The sequence below is a fragment of the Girardinichthys multiradiatus genome, chromosome 17, assembly GCF_021462225.1.
Source record: "Girardinichthys multiradiatus isolate DD_20200921_A chromosome 17, DD_fGirMul_XY1, whole genome shotgun sequence".
Lineage (NCBI taxonomy): Eukaryota > Metazoa > Chordata > Actinopteri > Cyprinodontiformes > Goodeidae > Girardinichthys > Girardinichthys multiradiatus.
The window spans coordinates 26,237,870-26,259,638 of NC_061809.1; the positions used below are offsets into that span (position 1 = coordinate 26,237,870).

A 21,769-nucleotide genomic window follows, 5' to 3' on the forward strand; every position below is an offset into this window, starting at 1 on the left:
TATCTGACTTATTTGTTACAAAAGAACCACATTTCTAACAATATGAAATGGTGAAGAAGAAGAAAAAGGAGCTACACATTCAACACCACAGCCTACACCTAATCCATGAATGAACTGACCTGGAGAGCCTTAGATCACATTTTCATTTCCAAATTTTTAGACATTTCCAGTTTTTTCTGATCCTTTGTGTGTCCCCTGGTGTACATTGTTGTTACTGTAAATGTATATTAAAAGTTTGTAGTGTCGGCATACTTGAAACAGTCCACAAACAAACCAAAAAACTCACAGACTGATGTTTGACGTCAGGGCGGCCATCTTATTTACAAGATGTCAAAAAAACTTTACCCAACATATATACAAATTGTTCAAAATAACAGCAGTCCACCATCACTAACTACAAGATTTTTGGTAAAAAATATATTTCTATATGTAAAATAATTTACTTATTGGTGTAGTAAAGCATGTAAAAAGCGGATGACCAACAGCCATTAAATGCATCCTGTTGCTAATGGGTAGCTGAATTAGGGATGGGTACCGAATTCGGTACTTTTATAGGTACAGACTGAATTCCATCAGTACTACAGAATACCTATTCACATAAAATCAAACGGTACCATGTTTCGATACCTAAATGCATCGTTGTGATACTGAGGGAGTGGAAGAGTGGGCGAATTTCCATGCCGGACATGAACACAGCATTGCACACACAAGAGCGTAATAATGTCAGTAGCCGCTGGTATCATCAACACAGCATGGGTGATAGAAAGCGCTAGAAAGTATGGATCCACTTTTCAAAATACGATGCAAATCACGCTCGATGCAATATTTGTGACGCGAAGTGCAAGGCCAGCGGTGGGAATACTTCTAATCTGAGGAAGCACCTGGTGAAGCACAAGGGTTTCTCAAGGCTGAAGAGCGCACAATTTACATCAGCCTCAGATCCACATGTTTTAATGAATAATAAACTAAGACATGTATTTAAATACAACATCCTTATTTCAACATTTATTTTATGATCAATCACCACCTGTTAACTGCCTTTTTTTTTACTTTTTCATTTTACTGTTTGATGGCAGAGCTCCTTCAGACTTCTGTGTAGCTATGAATGAACATCTATAAACACGTATCAGTTTATGTATAATTCTAAAATGTTATTTCTCTGTACCAGCCTGATTATTAGGTAACATTTTTAGTACGCTGCATATTTCAGGAGGAAGGATCGGTGTCATAGCTGCCATTTTGGTTCAACTAGTCAAGTAAAAGTAATTTTATTTTGTAATATTTGGCTCATGTCCTTTGAACAATGTCCTGAGATTGTTTTATTACAGAAACAAAGTATATCAACAAGGTCTTTATTGTTACAGCTCAATGACTCATAAAAGTTTTGGCTGTCAGTAGACACTTAATTTGAGCCACAAAAATGTTGGAGTCGACTCTTTTGTTAATCAGTGTTGCAGGTTAAAGGCCAAAATCTTTTTGTTTCAGCTGGTTTGAGCTACATTTAGTCATCCACACCTCTTTCCTTCCTTCCTGCTGGCGTCCTCTTTCATTGCAGTAGTTTCTAGGAATGAAAGTTTCACATTTTAACAGGAAAGCTAATAAACTCGTCACTGAGTGGCGTAAAACAACCAACAGGATTGAAGGCTTTTTGTTGGAGCACCAATACTCAATGAAACACATCACAAACACTACACACTGATAAAACGTTGCAAAAAACAAGTGTTAAGAGCAGGGTGTCCACAGTAGGGCCAGTAGTGGTCCTTAGAATAACTTCAAGAATGGCACAAATTAGATTTTTTTATTTTTATTTTCAAAGAAAAATGTACATCTTCTTAAAAGGAAAATGTTTTACAAAGTATTTGTTTTCCATTATTACTTTTAGCATTCTTCCCCATTGGTAGTATATTATTTAATATGTTATTAGCTAGTCTGTTGTGTGTATTTATATTTTAATAGTTGTTTGTATATATATCTAAGGTTTTATCTTGCCATTTTGTCCAGGAACTGCCGATGAAAAATAGCCTTCTAGCTAACTCTAGCGCAAACTCTCTGTCAGATAAACCTATTACCCATGTTGTTTTTGCTTTCTTCCTAATATCAGACTTTCGGCTTATTAAAATCTGGCTAAATACAGCAAGAGTTTTCATAGAATGGTTTGTTTTTTGTTGCTGGGATTGACTAAAAACATTTTCTAGACCAACAAAATAGAAAACATTTAGTCCAAATTACACCCTTCTTTCATTAAGGCAAATGTCTTTGAGCATTTTTCAGACCCACAATAATGTTAAGGATCTTCTTTTCTACTTTTTCTTTTCATTAAAATATTGCATGTTTAATTTACAACTGAGTCCGGAAAAATGAAAGGAATTCCCAACAAAACTGTTTGGTTTTTAATTTTTTTTAAAATGGCTCTGGGTAATTTTAATCTGGCAATTTTGCCTGAAATGCAAAAAAGTTTGGATACTGCAGGTTTAGACGTTATGTGAAGACACCACAATTTTTATCTTTAGCGTATTTATTGCACATATTACAGGTAACAATATATATGAGGGTAGAGTAGATAAGGTTACAGCACTACTCAGTGGCTAATGTTCTGGACCATTAATAACATTCAAGTTAAATTGTAGTACATTACAAGTCATGTATTATACATATATTAGTAATAACCGTAGTGCACTAATCAACATCAAGTGTACTCAGACTGATGATTTGTAGCATCCAAACTGTTTAAAGGGACCCTAATATTCCATTTCTAATTTTTGAAAATTAAACTTGTCATAAAGATACCAGCCAACTGAAAAGTGTTCTCATGATTACCCATACATCTTTAAAATCAGCCACAAATACTAAACATAAAGAAGTTATAGCACACCTGTAAGGCCCCAATGGAACTGAGTTTAAATGTGTTCACTTGCTCTAAGCTGCTTTTATTCCAGATCAGTCCAAACCATTTTTAGCTAGCTGCAGTGTCATTAGCTAACGATTAGCTCATTAGTAAGTGATTAAATTGTTTGTAAAATGGTTTTAAAAAACAATATACCAAATGTATTAGAAGCTAAAGTTAATCATTATGTAACATTGAAACATTAGAGCATAATTGTTGATTTATGTTTGATGAAATTTGTTCTTAAAAGTAGTTTGAGCTAGCTAAAAAGAAGCTAGCTCAAACTGGTTTAAACCAGCCGTTTTCTAACCCTTCTGAGTGTTTGTTTCAGTTACAAGTTACAAGTTTGTTTCTAGGTTTGGTTTAGCTTTTTTCTGTCGTTTTTTTGGTTTGTTCTTAGTTTTTTTATTTTTTATTTAACAAGCTAAATTAGAACAGAAAGGCCAGATCCATGTAGTGGATTTCTACCCATTTTAAATTTCACAACTCCATAATCAGATTTCTAAACATCTTCAATGACTTTTGGTCAAATGTTTTAGGTGCAAACATTTCAGTTATTTTATTTTATTTTTTTAAGTTTGAACGGTGGTCAGGCATCACAGTTCAGCCTGGATGCACAGAAACCCACTATTGGGTATGACATAAAAGTCACCAAACTAAATTAAATGACGAATATTACTTCAGCCAAAACTACAGCACATTGGGACTACTGAATGCGGGGGGAAAAAAAGAGATGGAAATTGCAATACATAAATTAGCAAACTTAAATGTAATTTAAGAATCAGTATGGAAAAACTGGATGCTTTTATAACCTTAAGGCCTTAGTTTAGGACTTTTTAAGAGGAAAGCCCTGGAACAAGATGGCGGGGTTGAAGTCGACCCTCCACTCCTGCAACTTCTGAGCCATAAAGGTAGGAAGTCACAGAGCTGAGTTGTCGAGTGGGCGTGAAGTGAGGTTAGAAAAAAGCAGCTGGTTTTGCCATGGCAGTTTTATTTAACTACCTGCTCATCATTGCCAGATGTGGTTAGCTCAAGGGGTTAATTTGTGGATGGTCAAAGGTGGCTTGAAGAAGGGATTATCTCTGCAACCACATAATGAAAAGGCTTACAAATTAAGTATATGATGCTCTGTTACCATAGACTTTCATTTTCTCAGAAAACCTAGAACTCTGTTTATGGAGAACCTAAATGTTTGTTTTTATAGCTAAAGACAAAAGCAGCTTTCCCACAGTTTAGGAGCTCATCAGGTGCTGCAGAGACCTAAGAATGCTCTGGTGGTTAAAGAATAATGTTTTTTCCCCTGGTTCCCTTTGGTTCCTTCATACATCTTATTTATTTAAAGTTGGATGTAAAAACTGATGTTTGTGCAATTTTTATACCTTTCAGCACTCCTCGGAGGTGACAAACTGGACAGAACTACTCAGTCCCACTTAGTGATCTGAAAAATAAATGAGATCCAGAGATGAGCCTTTTACAGATCAGTGAAATTGATTTTAAAATGATCTCCCTATTCGATTGGATCTTTTAGATAAATGACATCCTAATTTACTTCTTTAATCTGCAATATGCACCCAGTAGTTTGGGAAAAATGATGAACTGAAAAATCTGGCCAAGCTCTTTGCGCCCATTTAAAAATATGCTGACTTGTTGACATTTTTGTAGTTTCACTTCCTCTGTACTTCAGAGGCTTTACCAAATTTATCACAACATTGATTCTACCTTCCAACTAAAACTATTTAGGGTCCCTTTAAATCTTGGTCAACAACCTTAAAACAATAAAGTACACAACATGTACCACATTCTACTATACAGACACAATACTACGTCAGAGGCAGTGTGTGTTGTTGTACAGGCTCCTGCAGGGGGCGCTGAGATGAACTCACTTTTACTTCACTCAGGGGTGGCCGCTCCAACATCTGAATTTCCATCCAATTCCTGAATGAGCCCGAAGTGAAAAAGAGTGAGTGATGATGGTCCCACGAGGCAAGTTGGATTTTGTTGTTTTACGTCCCATGATTGTATTATAATAAAAGAAGTAAATAAAATATATCTGAACATAGAAAAAGTCTTTAAAAGCTTTTCCTCTTTGCAGTCCAATTCGGTCCCAACAATTCTGGTTTTAGCAGCAAGATACTTGTGTCTGTGGTTCATGGACTGAAGTTCAACTCCACACACAAGTTTAATAGCACTTATATGTACATGTACTGTACACGGTGGTCCCGTTGACACAGAGAGCCGATCAGACGCATGTGTGGCTCATGTTCTTCGTTACTGGCATTACATTAGAAATCTAAGGTACTGGAAACAGAAACTCAAACAAAACACCTCATCCGAAACAAAGTTAGGAAGTAGTTTTCAATAATTATGTTTTTTTGAGTTATTCCCCTCCTCGCATTGATAAAAATGGTTTTCCATGCTCAAAGCCAAACTCAGGAATGTTTTAGTGGATTGTCTTCCCGATCTTTGATTTCCTGTGTCTGATCATAACCTATTGGACATTTTTTAGCTCAATCCGGTGCTTGATAAACTAGAAAATTAGATTTGCAGATTAGAAAAAGGTAAAAAAAAAAAAAAAGAAAATGAAAATAGCTAACCGTGGCTAAAAACATGTAAAAACCATAGAAAAATAAACGTATTACTTTGATGCAGCAAAAATAATGTATTACATAAATTTTACAATAGCACACTGATGAGAGTCCTGCACCGTTGTTATAGATAATTTCACATTTTTGGTATAAAGCAGGGTTATCATCAATGTTGGAGACAAAGTTAATGAGTATAAACTCAGACTAAGCAGCACAAACTCTGTCTTTATTAAATCATGTTTCTCTAACAGTATTTTCATATTAATGATGCTGCCAACCACTGGCCACAATTTATACATTTTATTTGTTTTTTGTAATAGTCTAGAGAGCATAGCGTTAGCATTTTAAGGTAATATTTTTCAGAATTACATAAGTAAACGCTGATTAAAAATATATATACATGTTAAATCTTTCATTCAAGTGGATTTTTTGGTTGTTTTTTTTGTTCTGGAATTATAAGATAAAATTACACCAACTCTAATGAATGGTAACATAATCAATCTGTTTTTTATGCTTTTGCAGAATAAATATGGTGACTGGTATAAAGTAAAATAGTTTCTGGATCTAACAGTGTGTTATGATGACGACTCTTCACAGCTAAGTCCGTTTCCTCCAAACCAGCTGATAAATAAAGTGATGCAGCCATTATTTGGTAATAATAATTTATATTCTTATTATATTTCATTTCACCGCCTGTCTTTGTAAGACCAGAGATTGACCCTGAAAAATCCCAGGCTGTTCTGATTGGCTGTTAGGTCTGACCAGCCAATGGGATCATTTAAATTAATAATAAAACCTCTTAAACTCTCTACAGATATTCTAATATGGTTTGTCTGTTTTAATTTCTTTAAATATCTCCCTCCAATCGCCAAACTTTTCACTATTATTTTTCAACCTATACAGCTCTAGTTGTCACATGAGTGCCGCATTAACTGTAGAGTAAAAAGTTAATATTTTACAGACGTTAATTGGCAGCAGATTATTCTTTTAACTAAATATTGCATTAGAACAGCGTGCCATCTACAGCAACATTAAAATATAACACTAAGTAACTGAAGCTAAAATCAACTAATTGTTTTTCTTGGTGAATAAAAGCTTGGTTAGCTTTAAACATTTATTTTATGGCTGAAAAAAGCCCCATTTGGGAGCTATAGACTCACTAACAAAAATAAAGTTCAGCACCCAGGAGAAATTGTCTTATTTGAATGTGATTTAGTCCAGTGTTCTTTTGTTACCCGGGTAAAACCACACCAAGGTAATTTGTGTGCTTTCTCCTTCCACAGCTCTAAATGGCCACTGAAATGTTATTTAAATCAGCCTAATAACGTATGGGGAAGTTGTGAAGAAAACTGCACTACACCTCCAGTCCAGCAGGTGGCAGTACTAGGTAAACCAAACGTCAAACAAGCAAAGCCCAACCGAGAAGCCCGTATCCCGCCATTTGCCCCCAAAACAAGATGGAGAACGCACAACTGGCTTTTTTGCTTGTGTTGTTGATCCACATTGTCACTGAAACCAGCGATCTGAAAGGGAAAGAAGGTCGGCGATCACCTGAAGAAAACAACACCACCCAGGTCTTAAATAAGGCAGGTGAGCGAAAGTCAGAACCCTGCAAAAAAAGGTCCACCAATCATCATTGCTAAGCATATAACCCGCCCCTCAACAATCCCGGGGTCATCTGAAAAAGTCCAACCCTCAGAGTTTCTTATGGTGCGTTCACACCGAACGCGGATTCTGCGAATTTGTCGCGTCATTTGTGTGCTTTTGCCCGCCTGACATTCCGCATGAACTCCGAGTTGCCATTTGGCAACAAGCGGCAACGCTTCGCCGCGTCATCAAATAGGAGGAGTTTCTATTTGCTGCTTGCTGGTTTCAACTGAACATGGCGGACATGGATTTCACGGACCTAATTACGGTGTTTTACCTGTGGAGAGCCGAAAAACGCTGCCGACGTCAACGTCCTTGGGTTCACCAGATTCTTCAGGGACGGGAACAGTTCGGAGAGTACCACCACCTACTCCAGGAGCTACGTCTGGATGATGGTCGATTTCAGCGGTACTTCCGTCTATACAGGACCCAGTTCAAAGATCTGCTGTCCCGCGTTGGGAGACGAATCGGCCTCCGGGACAGCAACTACCGGCGCTGTATCCCCATTGCTGAATGCCTGTCCATCTGTCTTCGGTGAGTAAATAAATGTCAGCTCAATAAAAAAATAGCCGATTTTTAATGTCCACATCTCCTAAATATAAGATATTTGTGCCTAAACATAACCAGGCCAGGTTCTTTCTGTACTTGTCTCGGTAAAAGTAATTAGTTGAGTCATACAACTCTGGCTTGCCGCACACCGCCACTATGATCTGGTCCTCCATCTTCACTGACAACCGCTTCTTCTCCGCTGCAGTCTTTCACCCTACGTCACAGCCACATCCAGTCCCTGATTGGTTGACGCGAATTTAAGAAAAAGTTCAGATTTTTCAACTCATCCATCGCTCTCGCTCCGCTTCGCTCGGCACGCCTTCCGCACCGCCTCCTTCGCACCGCAACGCTCCACTCTTGAACACGCCTCTACATAGGGATAACATATAAATCGGCCACTCCTATCGCAGAATCCGTGTTCGGTGTGAACGCACCATCAGAGTGGTCCGATTGTACCTGATGAGACATGCAGATGTCACAGTGGGTTTGATGTTGAAACCATTTGGTACGTGAGGGTGGTCACATTTCTTGTGGGTTCTGGTTGCTCAATACAGACTACAACATGAGAGGGTTGTTGTGTTGTGCACCACGTTTTACAGAACCACACGATATCTACGAACTGTTCTAAACTGGTCTAAGTGCTTGCTTGGCAGCAGTTCTTTGTTGTTCCACTGCCACAAGCTCTGGCCCCAATAAACATTCTTAATAAGCTCCAACTTTAAGCCGGGCCATAAGATACAACCACTATAGTCAGAAGGTATGGTCGAGAACGTGGATGCCAGAAACCACACTGCTGTCAACAACAAAAACAGTAAACAAATAAAAAAAATAGTGCTTCAACGTTAACAAAACTTCGGATCAGTGCTGGAATAACATCTCTCTAATAATCCAGCTGCTTATTTTGATATCACTTGTCACGGAGTTTGGTAGGCCAATGCCTTGCAAAGTGCGGCACTAACAGCCAATATTTTCAGCTGACTTCATAAATGTTATATTCAAGTTATTTCTTAAACACTTCCTGTCTTTTAACAGATAATGCTAATAAACCCTGCTGTAAAAGTTGCTTTTAAGTCCAGTTTTCCAGCACTGCTGGTGCCGATGAGAGATCAGCCAATTCGATTGTGACGCGTTCACAAACACCGCCTGTTAAAAGCTTCTTCAACAGTAATATAGGTGACATCTATTTGCATTAATGCTCATACGACACCTTGGCTTAGCCTTTCAACTTATCAACCAACCACTAAGCACACCTGTCTTTGGACTGGCTGTGCCATGTTGAAGTCCTCGTGTGTGCTGGACATTCTCCCAAAATTGTTTGTGGGATCAGTTGAGATGCTGACTGCGGCCCGCTGGTCCTCAAGGCCCGGCTCCAACACCTAAGGTTCAATTTGCTGCAGGAAGGAATACAGCAGCTCTGTGACTTCAATCACTGTTTGTATCCAGGTTAGAGATGTTGCCGCACCCTTAACTGATGTTGTAATCTTTACATATACGCGGTTTCTACCACACCATCTGGGTGCCTCACTGTTTTTTGTCAGTTTGCCATTAAAAAACTAAATAGGATTAAATAAGCTTACTGCATAAACAAAGTCAGATTAGTCACTTTAGCTGAATTATAAACTTTTAAGCAAGAAAAGCTTAAACCAGTTTAGATTTCTGACATAACCCAGGTATATTTTAACTTGTTAACTTTTATATATTCAAATGCTTTCATGTAGGATTTTTGGATTGTCTGGCAATTTATTGATTATCGTAAAATCCTGGACCTTATTGGACTTGTTTTGGATAATCCATCATATTATTAATCCTCTGTGCACTTCCCATTTGTATTTTTAAAAGGGCATTGGAACATCAAACATAAACGTCAATAATGATATTGAGACTTAAAATCTGTGATATCTGACATTAAAAACAATTCCTAAAATAAACCCTGTAGTTAAACATGACATTTTCTTGACTTCACATTGGGAAGATCCATGTGATGAAATTCTAGAGTATAATGCTGCTTGCAGGGGTCACAAACAGGTCTCACCATGTCGGTTAAATACTTCTACAGCAGATAAAACTAAAGGTGCAACTAGATAACAGTCATTTTTCAACAGATTTCCGATAAGAACGTCACATTACAAAAGAATTTAAAATTCTATAAAGACACTGAGACACGTGTCAAATCTGTTCCAGTCAAACTATCCTGACATGTCCGTGGTTCTTTAAAAACGGCACCGTCCCAAAGTCAGCTGGGCGACAGGAGAAGTCCATGGACACACGAAGAAAAGAAGAAGAAGAATGGGTACATCCCAACTGCTGAAATTTACCTTCTCCTCTTTCCTTCTCCCATCTCTGCTCACAATATTCACAGTCCAGGAGTCTCCCCAGTGGGAGAGAACTTGTAAAGCTCATGAGACTTTTCCTTAAACACCCGGGTGGTCTGAAGTCGAGGTCCCGCGGTGGGGGGCGCTCACTGGCTGGATTCTGCCAACAGCCGGGCCTCGTACAGACCCAGGGCGTGATGGACGAACTCGTACTGCTCGCCTGTTTGGATCATACCCCCTCTGCACAAGAGAGCAGATAACATTGGTAAATGTGACAAATGAGGGATGAATAATACGTTAAATGTAATTTTATTTATTCAACCTAAAAAAAAAAAAACTTTATCCTATTAATGAGAGACTTGATACTAAAATCACAGAAACTCTTAACTTGATATTACTCCCTTAATTTGTCCATTAATCTAATATTTATAAACATATGAAGCAATTTGCAATCACCATAGGAAACATCAGAGACAGAAAGACCAGAAAGACGAATGATTTTTGACAAAAGTTGCATTGTTCAGACTCAAAATCCGATTTTCTTTTCTGATCAGTGAATGCACCATCCCTCAGTACTCTCAGGTCACTGACAGCAACCATCTTCACTGTGGAAGTTGTTACGGAGTAAAGAAGATTAAGTTAACTACCTTACTGCATTACCGAGGGGTTTAAAGAAGCAGCATGCTAGGCTGTTTCTTTAAAAACAGGCAATGAGACATCCGCAGATACCACAAAGCTGACAAAAGATCAAAAGATGTCAGTTAATTTAAGGGTCTTTTGAATTTATATCTTGTTAATCGTTTTGTATTTGTTTTATTTGTTAGTTGCACAGCTCTGTAGTTAAACATGATTTTACTCAGATGGCTCTCTCACACAGTGTGACATCACTGTGGATTATTGATCATAATAGAAAAACCTCTGAAGGATCCTGTACAATTAAAATAAATGTATTAATGTAACAGGCTAAAACATAGCAATTCAGAGCCCTCATTAAGTTCGACACTTCTGTTATGTTTTAAATGGATCTTGTCAGAAAAAGTGAGGATCTTGTGGCAAATCGATCTACAAGCTGTCTTGTAAAGTATATATGTTGCTTTAGTTGGGTCTTGTTTGTACCGATAACTCTGTCACATAACCTGGTAGATTTTCAAATGATTTGCAAATAGATATTGTCCTTTTTCATTTTACCATTTTAACAGTTAGAGAGAGATTGGGGGTCTGTTAACAGTTACAGACAGCCATGAAACCTTTTAGTCAAGAAACTTTGATAATAATACCCAACGCTGCAGAGAATGAAAAAACACAACAGCCATGCAAATATAAATGAAACATTGCATGAAAGAGTAAAATAAATGACAATAATAAGAATAACAACAAAACATAACTCATCCGAAACAAAGTTAGGTCACTACACACAACAAGTCCAATCAAACAAATAAAGACCGTTTATTAGGCCACAAACACCACAGCAGAGGCAACAAAAAGGTACAAAAAGTCCAAAATAAACGGAAATGTCATAAAATAACAAAATGTGGAGTAAAATGTAACAAACTGATGAAAACAGTGATAATGAAATACCAACAATGACTAACTTTAAAATAAATGAAAAAAGAGGCAAAATAGAAACTGACACAAAACTAAAAGGAACACGAGTCAATAACACAGAAAAGAGGAGCAAATTATAATAACTTCAATCAAAAAATACTTTTTATTTACTAAAATCAGGCAGCAACCAGCTGACTGAGATAAAAGGCTTTACGCCTGCTCACCATGTTTTAAACCCTGTTTTTACCTGTCGGCTCGGAGCTGGCAGGTGATGCTCAGCACGTCCACCACCCCCTCCACCTGCAGCTGCCGGCAGCCTATCGTCGTAGCGATGAAGCATCCTGTCCGGCCAATCCCAGCACTACGCGCACAGAAACACAGGTAATGGAGTGTTTCTGACATTTAATCGGGGTCAGAGACAAACTACCAAGTCAGTACCTGCAGTGGACAATAACCGGTCCCACGAAGGCGGCGGCACGTCTGTCCGTCTCAACGTCGGCCATGAGCTGCAGCAGCGGCAACGCTGAGTCCGGGGTTTTATGGTCAGGCCACGACGTGTACCAGTAATGCTGCAGCACGCGGGTTTGATTCCCACACTGCTCAGACACACAAGAGAGGTCAGTCCTAAACCTGAAGCTGTATTCATCATCACGCCGCCGGAGAACAGAGATCGTACCTTCAGTGTGAGGCTGCGAGTCGTGTAGTGTTCACATTCTCTGCTGCTGTTCACCAGCACCTCCACCTTCCCGTAGATCCCCCTCTTCTCCGGCCAGTACAGGACACACTTCTGCAGACACACACAGCGTTCTCCATAAACACACAGCTGCAGTTTTTAGTCCTTTAAAGCAAAGTTACAGATTTTATGGTGAAAAGATCAGAATATTTGTGATGACAGCCTGTTAAAAACTGATGATGTATATACAAGTCTTGAAATATCTATAGGTTTACTTTTAATGTTTTTAATGCAACTTTATTTGGAAACATCTAACATTCAAGAACATCTGGATTAATTTTCCAACCAAATCTCTCCTTTTCAGTCTTTTTAACACTTTCTCTCTGGGCTTTAGCTGCTTTTCCCACTTGTTCTTAGAAGGATTTAAACTTTAAATTGGATCTTTCAACTGATGTTTACCAGCAGTCTGTCACCAAAATAATTCTGGTCTCAGTTCTTTGTGGCTTCACTGCTGCAAGCTCCAGCGCCAAATAACCCGGCTCTTTCTGAGGACCAACTTTGAGCTGGGCCAGAATACAGAACTTTCATCAGGAGTTAGAGGCGACCTCATGGAGACCTCCTCCTCAGATTACCTCGTTCTTCTCCTTCAGTTTGGTTATCATTACGATGACGGGCGACTCCTCCTGCCACGCCATCTGCCAGAAGTCGATCACCGTGTTCACCATGGGACCCTGAGTGGCGATGAAGGCCCTGCTGTCGCCTAGGTAACCCTGAGAGAAGAGCCACAGCAATGTTAGTCTGAGCCCTTATTTTTCTGAACATAAGATATTTTTGAGTTCCCTCTAGAGAATGTTTTAAAAACTACTCTGAACAATCTTAATTAGGTCCAGAGATATTAAGTACAGTAGGACAAAGAGTTCAAGCCAGACAGTTTAAACTGTTTCTACAGAGTTTCCTGACAGGAAGGCGGTCCATTGTGTGAAAGTCTGAGAGCGACATTACAGACTTCAGCCGGAGTTCACTTTCACAACGTTTCAGCACCAGGAATCCAGAAGAACAAAGAAAAGCTGCAGACATTCCAGACGAGCAGTAATGACAAACGTCTTAGTATTTTGTTTTTGGATTTATTTTCTGAACTGAAGAAGAAAAACCCAGACATAATATTCAAGAGACCCATTCACAACAACCGACATTAAAGCCTTAAAGTACAGCAGCCGTGTTGCTTTAAGCTTGATGTAAATATTCTGATTCAAACTAGTTTAAGGTCGTAGTTTGTTCCGTTTGGTAGAAATGTGCAATTCTGATTCAATTCAGTTCAGCTTACTTCTGCAATCAAACAACTGAATTTCAATTTGATCCTAGTTATAATGAAACGCGGTCAGGTTCAGTTTTATGCAAACTGGTGAAAAAAAGTTTTCTTTCTACGGAAACCAGGCTGATTGCATCAAGTTGACAACTTTGCAGGGATTCCTCCTCCTTTAATGCCTTTAAAATGCCAGCAGAATCTGGCTGAGGGCCAACAACTAACTGGGAGTTTTAGCTCCAGAAGACACTAAGCACTGGTCCAGGACAACTTCCCATGTAAGAGTAAAGGATGAATTGCAGCAATAGCTCCGTTAGTGGCTTCATTTATGAGAGCAACAGAGCTGAACAGATCAGCTGTGCAGATCCCAAGTCAGAAAATCAAGGTTTAGGTTAAACCAGTCTATCAAAGATGATCCTGAATGTCTTGAACCTGCTTCACTGTGCAGACAGCTGCTCAATCCTGCTCTTTCTCACAATGAGAATCATATAAATGTATAACAATTTTCTGCTTTTCACTGAAAACATCAAAACGTTACACGTATCTTACCGCACAGCTTCATTTTTGACAATACAATGTTGAAAACAAGTTATCTATTTATAGTACTTCATAAACAACTCCAATACTGTTGAGATTTGTAGCTCAGATAGTGGTAGGTGACATGCAAATTGGGGCTTCACCAGATCTCACCAGATATCCGCTTCACACGGATAGACCACAAACTAGGTTTTTTAAAAATCTCCACTTTAGAAATTGTTTATAAAAATCCCAGTTTTTGACACCAAACACTGTTGGGAGGTGCAAAAACGCCAGAAAATGATTCACGGTAGTGTGGAGAGGGACTGAAAATTACACAGGTCCACTCCTTTCTAACAGTATCTGAACCTGATGCCACCAGGATATCATTAGTGTTATTAGATGCTGAGAGAGCAGACAGCTGGCACAGAGAACATATAAAAGTTGGGATCATTACACCTGCTACCCACCCGTATGTAGTTAGCATTGATGTAGGAGCTCAGCAGGTCGTTGCAGCTCTTCGACTTCAGGATCACTCTGGAATGAGGATCTAAGACACAAGAAGAAAAGGTGAGAAACAGAAGGAGAATGATATAGTGCTAGTTTAAACTCTGATTTTTTTATATAACCCCTGATAAAGATCAGAACTATTTCAAATGAAATAAGTACCAATACAAGATTCAGGCAGGTACTTGAATTCAGCACACTCTCTACATATTATAGCTGTGGAAAATAAGCTAAAGGTTAAAGTCTTTTTTGGTCTTACTTCTGCAAAATCTAGAGCAAAGCAAGTCAACTGAAGTGTAAAAGATCAGGGTGTGGAAGTTCTTCTATATAACTGAGGCCGGATCATTAAGAGCCCAAAAACCTCTAGTAAAAGCTACACACAGCGCTAGTGGCTTTGTGTTTACTTTTTATTCTTTTAGGCATAAAGAAGTAAACATTGTTGGCAAATCTGTGAAAATTTGGATCCCAAAGATACAGTTATGATACAAATTGGTGAGGGCTTAGAATTGGGCCTTGAGGAACTCGAAATGTAAGGAAAACTGAAAACGGGAACAACAGACAACAGGTTGCTGTAACTCTCATTTAGACTGTATCCTACTGATTGAGTGTTTTTACATAATTAGTGCCCAGTGAAGGTGTTGAAGGTTTACCCACTAAATGTTATTAAAAAGGACCTCCAGTGATAACCAGCACCTGATTGGAAAATTCCTGAGCTCCAGACCCAGCTAAAGTGCTTGGGATCAATTAACAAGGATTACTCAGGATTTAACAGAACTGCCAGCCACTAATGAGCATAGGATTAGCTGTACTGAGATCAGTAGACTTGTTTGGAGCATGCTTAGGGTTTGAACCGCCTCACAGCTCAAACTGACCACAGCCCTGCAGAACACAATGAACACTTTGCAAAGAAAACAGAAACTGGAACACAGGAAGGAGTTTGACTGACAGCAGCTTTGGGTGAACATTCCTTTATCTTGATTGGCTGCAGGAAGAAACGGATCGGTTTTTGATAACCCTGGCCCCCACTTCCAAAACATGAGTGCACAATCCAAAAATTGTTCGTTATGTAATGTTTTAATCAGAGTAAGCACCCGACTGTGAGAACAGACTGTGCTTAAAGTACAATTATTGTTACTGGTGTGGAAGAGGGAGGGTGAAATATTCCCTCTTCTTGGGAATGTTGGCCTTTGACACTCTGACATAATAAACAACTTCCTGGTTCAAGGGGAAATGAGGGTTCATGGCTGTTTTGGAAGTGTTGCTGCTTCTTAGCAACACAGAGCACTTACTGGGCAGTATGGTCTTATATCTGTTCTTGGTGCCGTGGTTTGGAATATCCAGCTCCTTGGGATCAATGAAATTCATTGGAATTTCCTGAGATGGGATGAAAGACAGGTATCAGTGATACAGCTCTTTATCCTCACGCTAAACAATACATCCTGGAAAGTGTTCAATGAGGTGTACGAAATGTACAGCTGATTGTTCTAGATCATTTCTAGATAGGCCAATCCTAAACTGATAGTCCCACATTTTCCTCTGGAATCTTATCTTACCGTCATTACAAGCAGATCTTATTAGTAATTGAAGTTGGTACTTTCTGGGTCTAGATCAATACTTCTCCAGGATTTCTTTGGCTAAAGGTTAACCTAGCTTTAGTCAGGTCTCTTTAACAGGTCATTTTCTAGTTACCAAGGCTCAGCAGATTCCCATCGTTGAACACTTGCTTTGAACAGATTCCCGATGCTTAACAGGTCACTGATTCTAAATATATTCCTAAATCCTCGTATAATCCGAGATGATGGACTGATTCCCTGGAAATTCAGAGACTACAGTTCTGAAAATGTTCTTTATTTTAATCAGATTCAAACTCTAAACAGATTCCTGATCATATTTCTACCCTGAACAGTATCTTTATATTGATCAGATTCCTGAACAGATTCCCATGTCTGAAAAATTCCTAAACAGATTTGTTCTCTGAACCAAATCTTTAATGGTTTCCTGAGTCTGAAGAGATTCCAGAACATGTTGCTGACTGAACATGATCTCGAATAAGTTCTTGACCCTTCATATAATCCTGAACAGATTCCTGATTCTGAACAAATTCCTCTGCCCACTGTACGTGGTTCTGAATAATAGTTCTCAAGCCTTTCTTTAGAGCTTCCAAAGTTTATCTTTGGACTTCAGAAGATGTTTTGTCACGTTTGAAACCTTTGTTAACTGTCTCATCGTTTTAATTTGTTTAAGAGCCACAGGTAAAGCTTAACATCTGAATCTAGATGGGTCTAGATGCAACAAAAGAGCCTTTTTTGTTTTTAAAAATACTCATCCTCACCTGGAAAAGGTTAAAAACATTTAAATACTTTCCGAGCATTTTAAGACAGAAATAATTAGGGGTGCACCGATTGATCAGCCCAGATTTCCTTAATTTTGCGTGACAGCGATCTGCCAATACTTACATGTGAAACCGATCTTATCTACTAACCTATTGTGCAAGTTTTGTTTGGTTTTAAAATGTGAAAAATGAAAGGCTAAAAGAACTTCAATGGTCTAAACGTTTCATTTATATTTGAGAGCACCGCCTCGTGCAGTTAGAACAAGTTTTTAATTGTTTCACAGATATTGTTCAATGTTTTTCAAACAAATTAGATTGGAACTTCGAAGGTGTATCGTGACCTAATAACACCTGATAGTGTCAGTTATAAATAAATCGGCAGGTCAGGCTCTTTAAAAATCGCTGATCGGCCAGAAAACTGCAATCGGTGCACCCCTGGAAATAATCCCTCAGTGAAGATACAAGGACTCAGCTATATCAATGCTGTTTTAATATATCCAAATGAATACAAACTTGACATTTTTCCCAGTATTGTTTAGTTGTCATCAGCTCGCCTAAAAGGTGTGGAAGCAACACAGATCTCTGGAGTTCAGCCAGAGTAATTTCATGGGACTTACAGCAAACTCAACATGCAGTTTGTGCGTGTTGTCAACGATGTCACGAAGCTGCTGCCGTGTTAGCGGTCGTCCGGCCGACAGCAGGTACTCTCTGGCCGCCGCCTCTCTGGGGGTTACCACAGAAACTTTCAGGGGTTCTACCGAGCCCAAAGCAGACATGTCCAGCACCAGGGACACGTTAGAGCCTCGTCTGCACAGGAAGGATGGGAGAGGACACAGAGATTTCTGTCGTTTCCTTCCTGCATTTTATTGAAAGTTTAAGACTTTTGTGATTAGAGGCTCAAGCTCTGTTGAAGTTAAAGGAATATACAGGGGAGGATACTCAATAACAATAGCTACTGATGACAGTCTTTTCACTTCAGTGAGGTTAAAGCTTATTGTTTTTGTTCATTACATCATGTCAACGAAACTAATTAAGACTCTAGAACAAGATAAACTGTGTATTTATAACCATTTCCTCAGAGAATGATGACTCTTCCAAAACTTTTACATTACCTCTCCAAAACTGTTAATCTGGGCAGTTTACAAATAATCATTCCTAGAATCAACGCTGACCACGTAAGTATTTAAATTTGATCTCTGCAACTAAAGCCAATGCTTTCAAGTAAGCAAAGGAAGAGCAAAAATGGTGGAATATGCAAAGAAATTAGTTCAGAAAGCCTCAACGATCAGCAGGTAAGGGAGACCAGTTGACCAGTTTCCACTGTGGGTAGCCAAACCATGCTGTTTATATAAATTACAGCCTCCATAGCCTGATAATCTGTTAAATTCCAGCTGCACAGCAGGATTACTTCTTATTGTTTGCAAACAACACATTCAACCTTGGTTATTCATGCAGTTTGAGTGGTTTAGAGAAAACCACTAAAACTAGAGTCCAGAATAGAAATAAACCAATAAAATCAATACACTGGTAATTTCCTGGTTCCTAGCGGTGACAGTTTAAAACTGAGTAAGGTCACTCCAAATTTCATAAAAATGTGTAAGAGCAATGGAATATAAAATGAATTGTACTGCCTTGTGTTTGGGAGAGAGAGAAAAAAAAATAAAAAGCAGCGATATTCAGCAATACAACTAAGACATATGATTCACAGCGATTACTCTCCATAACTTTGGTCAAATCCCTCCACACCCCATATAAAGGTGCCACTATAGCAAGCTTTAAAATTCTGCAGACACAGATTTCACGGTTTATTCACATTCATGGCAAGAGGAGAGAAACTTCCGACTCTTTAACAGCAGTTGTAATAAATAAAGCTAGAGCAGCATGACTCAAAGGAGCAGTAACTACACACAAACAGCCCCATGTTTGATCATTTAAATCTGATAAAACCAAAGAATGTATCAATTTATAAAATATGTGTTAATGGTGGCCCTACTGCCTCTTCCCAGGTTCTAAAATGATTAAAGTCTAACCTGGAGAGAACAGAAGTACCCAACAAATTCCCCACTAGCATTTATTTCACATCGCAGTTCACACCCCTTACTAAAAAGCATCCTGAGAGGTCAGATTGTGTTCAGACAGCACTAAATTCAGGTGTGTTCAAGTTGAGGATGGGCTTCATTTGGACCACATCTCTCGGCAACATCCCGCCCGGTGCACTTAGAAAGACTTCCGACTGACCTGACGTGATTTTACCCGAGCAGCGGAGTTCTAAGACGGCTCTGAGGTAAAGTAAAAAATCTGAACAGCGTAACCAAAATCAGTGCTGCTCTGAGCAAATCTAAGGTTATTAAAAAGGTAAAGACTTCTTGGAATCCATCCATTCATTCTCTTCTACATATGCAAGATTGGGTCACAGGGGTAACAGGTCCAGTAAGGAAACACAGAGATCCATATGCCCAGCTCATTCTGTGGGATCCCAGACCAGAAGATATATGTAGTCCATCTTGTGGGTTTGGGGCTTCCATGGGGTCTCCTCTCAATGAGACTTGCTTGGAAAACCCCAGGGAGCCTGATCAGAAGCCCAAACCACCTCAACCTGCTCATTTTGAAGCAAAGGAGCAACGACTCTACCTCAAGTTCCTCTCAGATGATGCAGTTTTTGACTCCATCTCTAAAGCCAGGCAAAGTCACCCCATGGAAGAAGCCATTTTCTGTGGCTTGCATCCAGAATCCCATTCTTTCGGCCATGATCTACATCTTGTGACCATAATGTCCACTCACATTTACATAACCTAACCTAAAGTGAGCTGTTTTACTGTGGTACTCTTACAGATTAGTGTCTCAGTATAATATCCCACATTATTGTCCTTTTCATTTCTCACGTCGTGCTTTGTTTAGCTACACAGCTGAGCTTATGAAGACCTCACAGCTGGAATATCTCAACAAAAATGTGACGAATAGGAGCACAGTTCAGTGACAATATGCACGTCGTCATCAGCGAACCCATTGATGACCCACTCTGTGACATGACCACGTGTATATTTGCTTGTTGGGAAAGGTTTTAATGCCGGAGGTGAACTGGGGTTGTTTACTTACATCAATCAGGACGAACATTTATACCAGGTCTGAGCCGAGACTTTGACTAAGTCACTGAAACAGAGTGACTTTTCCTTTTTTAGCCGTTTGGTTGTAGATTTGCTGCTGTGTTTGGGATCATTTACCCGATGATGACCCAGTTTGGGTCAGATGTTGCAGCAGAGTTTCATCTACAGACGTCTACTTTGATCACACAGACCTGCTCCAATGTTAGAAGTTTTTTCTTGCTATAAAGGATAAATTAGTTAAAGCACTAAGAACTCCTTCTGTCTGGCTACGTGTTGGCCCGTTTCCCCTTCAGGATGCCATTACTTCCATTCTGTTTGATTGCTGATTGGCTGGCATCCAGAGTGGACAACACACAGGCTGACAGGCATCCAGAAAAACATCCTGTTCTCACTCCTGGGCCTGAAATCTTCCTTCCCTTTGTTACCTTAAGAAACACGATGTGTTCGCACCACTGTACCCTCCCCTCCATCGTGAAACCAGAACAAAATGGCGTCCGACTTGTTGCTTTTCAAGCTGAGGAGTAGATAAAGATGTTTTCTTTACAGTTGTGAAACTACTTAACACAGAGACGCAGGAAATGAACTGCGGCCAGTTTTTAAAGAGCCGCTAAACACACAGCAGCAGGAAATACAGCAAGTTTCTCAACACGTCTGTGGTTGCAAGAACAAGGCCAACGTCAGACCTCTCATGACTGAAACTTGGGTTGAACCCTCAAAGCAAAATATGAGGCACAAAATACAAACAACCTCACAAAAACAATTCAGATTGTTTTTCTGTAGATGTCTTTCATTCACCTACTTTGCAATATGTCCGGGCCTATTAAACATTTTTTTTAGATTTAGTTTTAGCTTTTGACTTGCCTTGTTTGTGAATCTCCAGCACCGACAAGCAGGTTTTCACCCCAACATCATGCTGCTAACTTACAACAATAGTAAAATGAGAGTTGCAATTAAAGCAAACCTTGTTATTGGCTGATGAGCCATCTTCCCATATGTGGACGTCAGTAGGGTCACGTTTAAGTGTAATAAAAGTCACCACATCACAGATGAGCCCTAAAGCAGAGTTTAAACCCTTATTCAAATGGATCAGTACAAAATGAATGCGTTCTTGAACTGGATCCGGTGCTTGATTATCATCAATCTGAGCTCAGACCACAACCGGTTCTAAAATTTACTGGTAAGACACTGAAACGGGCAGCAAGGACAATTTAAAAGGCTCAACAGAACTAATTATACAAGCGCAGTCTCAAAAATATTCAACCCCTTCATTGGATTCAGAACCAGAACCACCTCTTCTGCCAGGAATCTCAGCCTGGCATTGCAGATTTTTCATTGAAGCTGAAGTCAGGTGACTATGAAGCCGCTCTAATATCATGATTCCTTTTTCTTTTTCAGATTCAAATTTTCTAGCTTTGTTTCTGCAGCTTTTAAAGTGGAGCTAAACCCCATAGAAAATAACCCCGCCCCCCAGACAAAGTTTGAAAAATGCCACCAAAGTGGGCAGTGTGGGAATGAGTGGAGGCGGTTAAGCGGGCGTGGGGTCTGGAGGACGAAGGAAAATGCTTAATTTGACATATTGAAACGTGAAGGATGTTTCACGCCCCATCATCGGAGGTTAAAAGAGGCTTTATGGAGCCCAGCAGGCCTGAGTCTCATCAGTTCGAGCTGCTGGCTCGCTACAGGGGGGGATGTCTGACTGAGATGGTTCTTTACCCGAACGCAGGGCTATGATGTAAGCCTGGACCAAGCTGTACCATTTGAATCAATAGGAAATTTTAACTGCAATAACCTCCATTCAACCCAAAGAGGGCA

At 39.4% G+C, this 21,769-nt stretch overlaps 1 protein-coding gene across 2 annotated transcripts in view; it reads right to left on the reverse strand.

The window, feature by feature from the left end:
* Positions 1 to 2,497: 2,497 nt before the first annotated feature.
* Positions 2,498 to 21,769, reverse strand: part of ptprr (protein tyrosine phosphatase receptor type R) — a 54,504-nt gene continuing 35,232 nt past the window's right edge. Inside the window, exons 10-18 of one of the 2 annotated variants that reach the window (XR_007042077.1) lie at positions 17,471 to 17,660; positions 15,811 to 15,895; positions 14,485 to 14,564; positions 12,828 to 12,965; positions 12,199 to 12,309; positions 11,961 to 12,118; positions 11,770 to 11,883; positions 9,981 to 10,217; positions 2,498 to 4,322 (exon numbers count right to left, since the gene is read on the reverse strand). Coding sequence is in view for 1 of the 2 variants with exons in the window: in XM_047389984.1 (XP_047245940.1) it covers positions 10,124 to 10,217; positions 11,770 to 11,883; positions 11,961 to 12,118; positions 12,199 to 12,309; positions 12,828 to 12,965; positions 14,485 to 14,564; positions 15,811 to 15,895; positions 17,471 to 17,660 (970 nt within the window). In the remaining variant the exon portion in view is untranslated. Of the gene's footprint in view, positions 4,323 to 9,380; positions 10,218 to 11,769; positions 11,884 to 11,960; positions 12,119 to 12,198; positions 12,310 to 12,827; positions 12,966 to 14,484; positions 14,565 to 15,810; positions 15,896 to 17,470; positions 17,661 to 21,769 lie in introns of those variants that run through there. The other variant, XM_047389984.1, reaches the window with a different exon arrangement.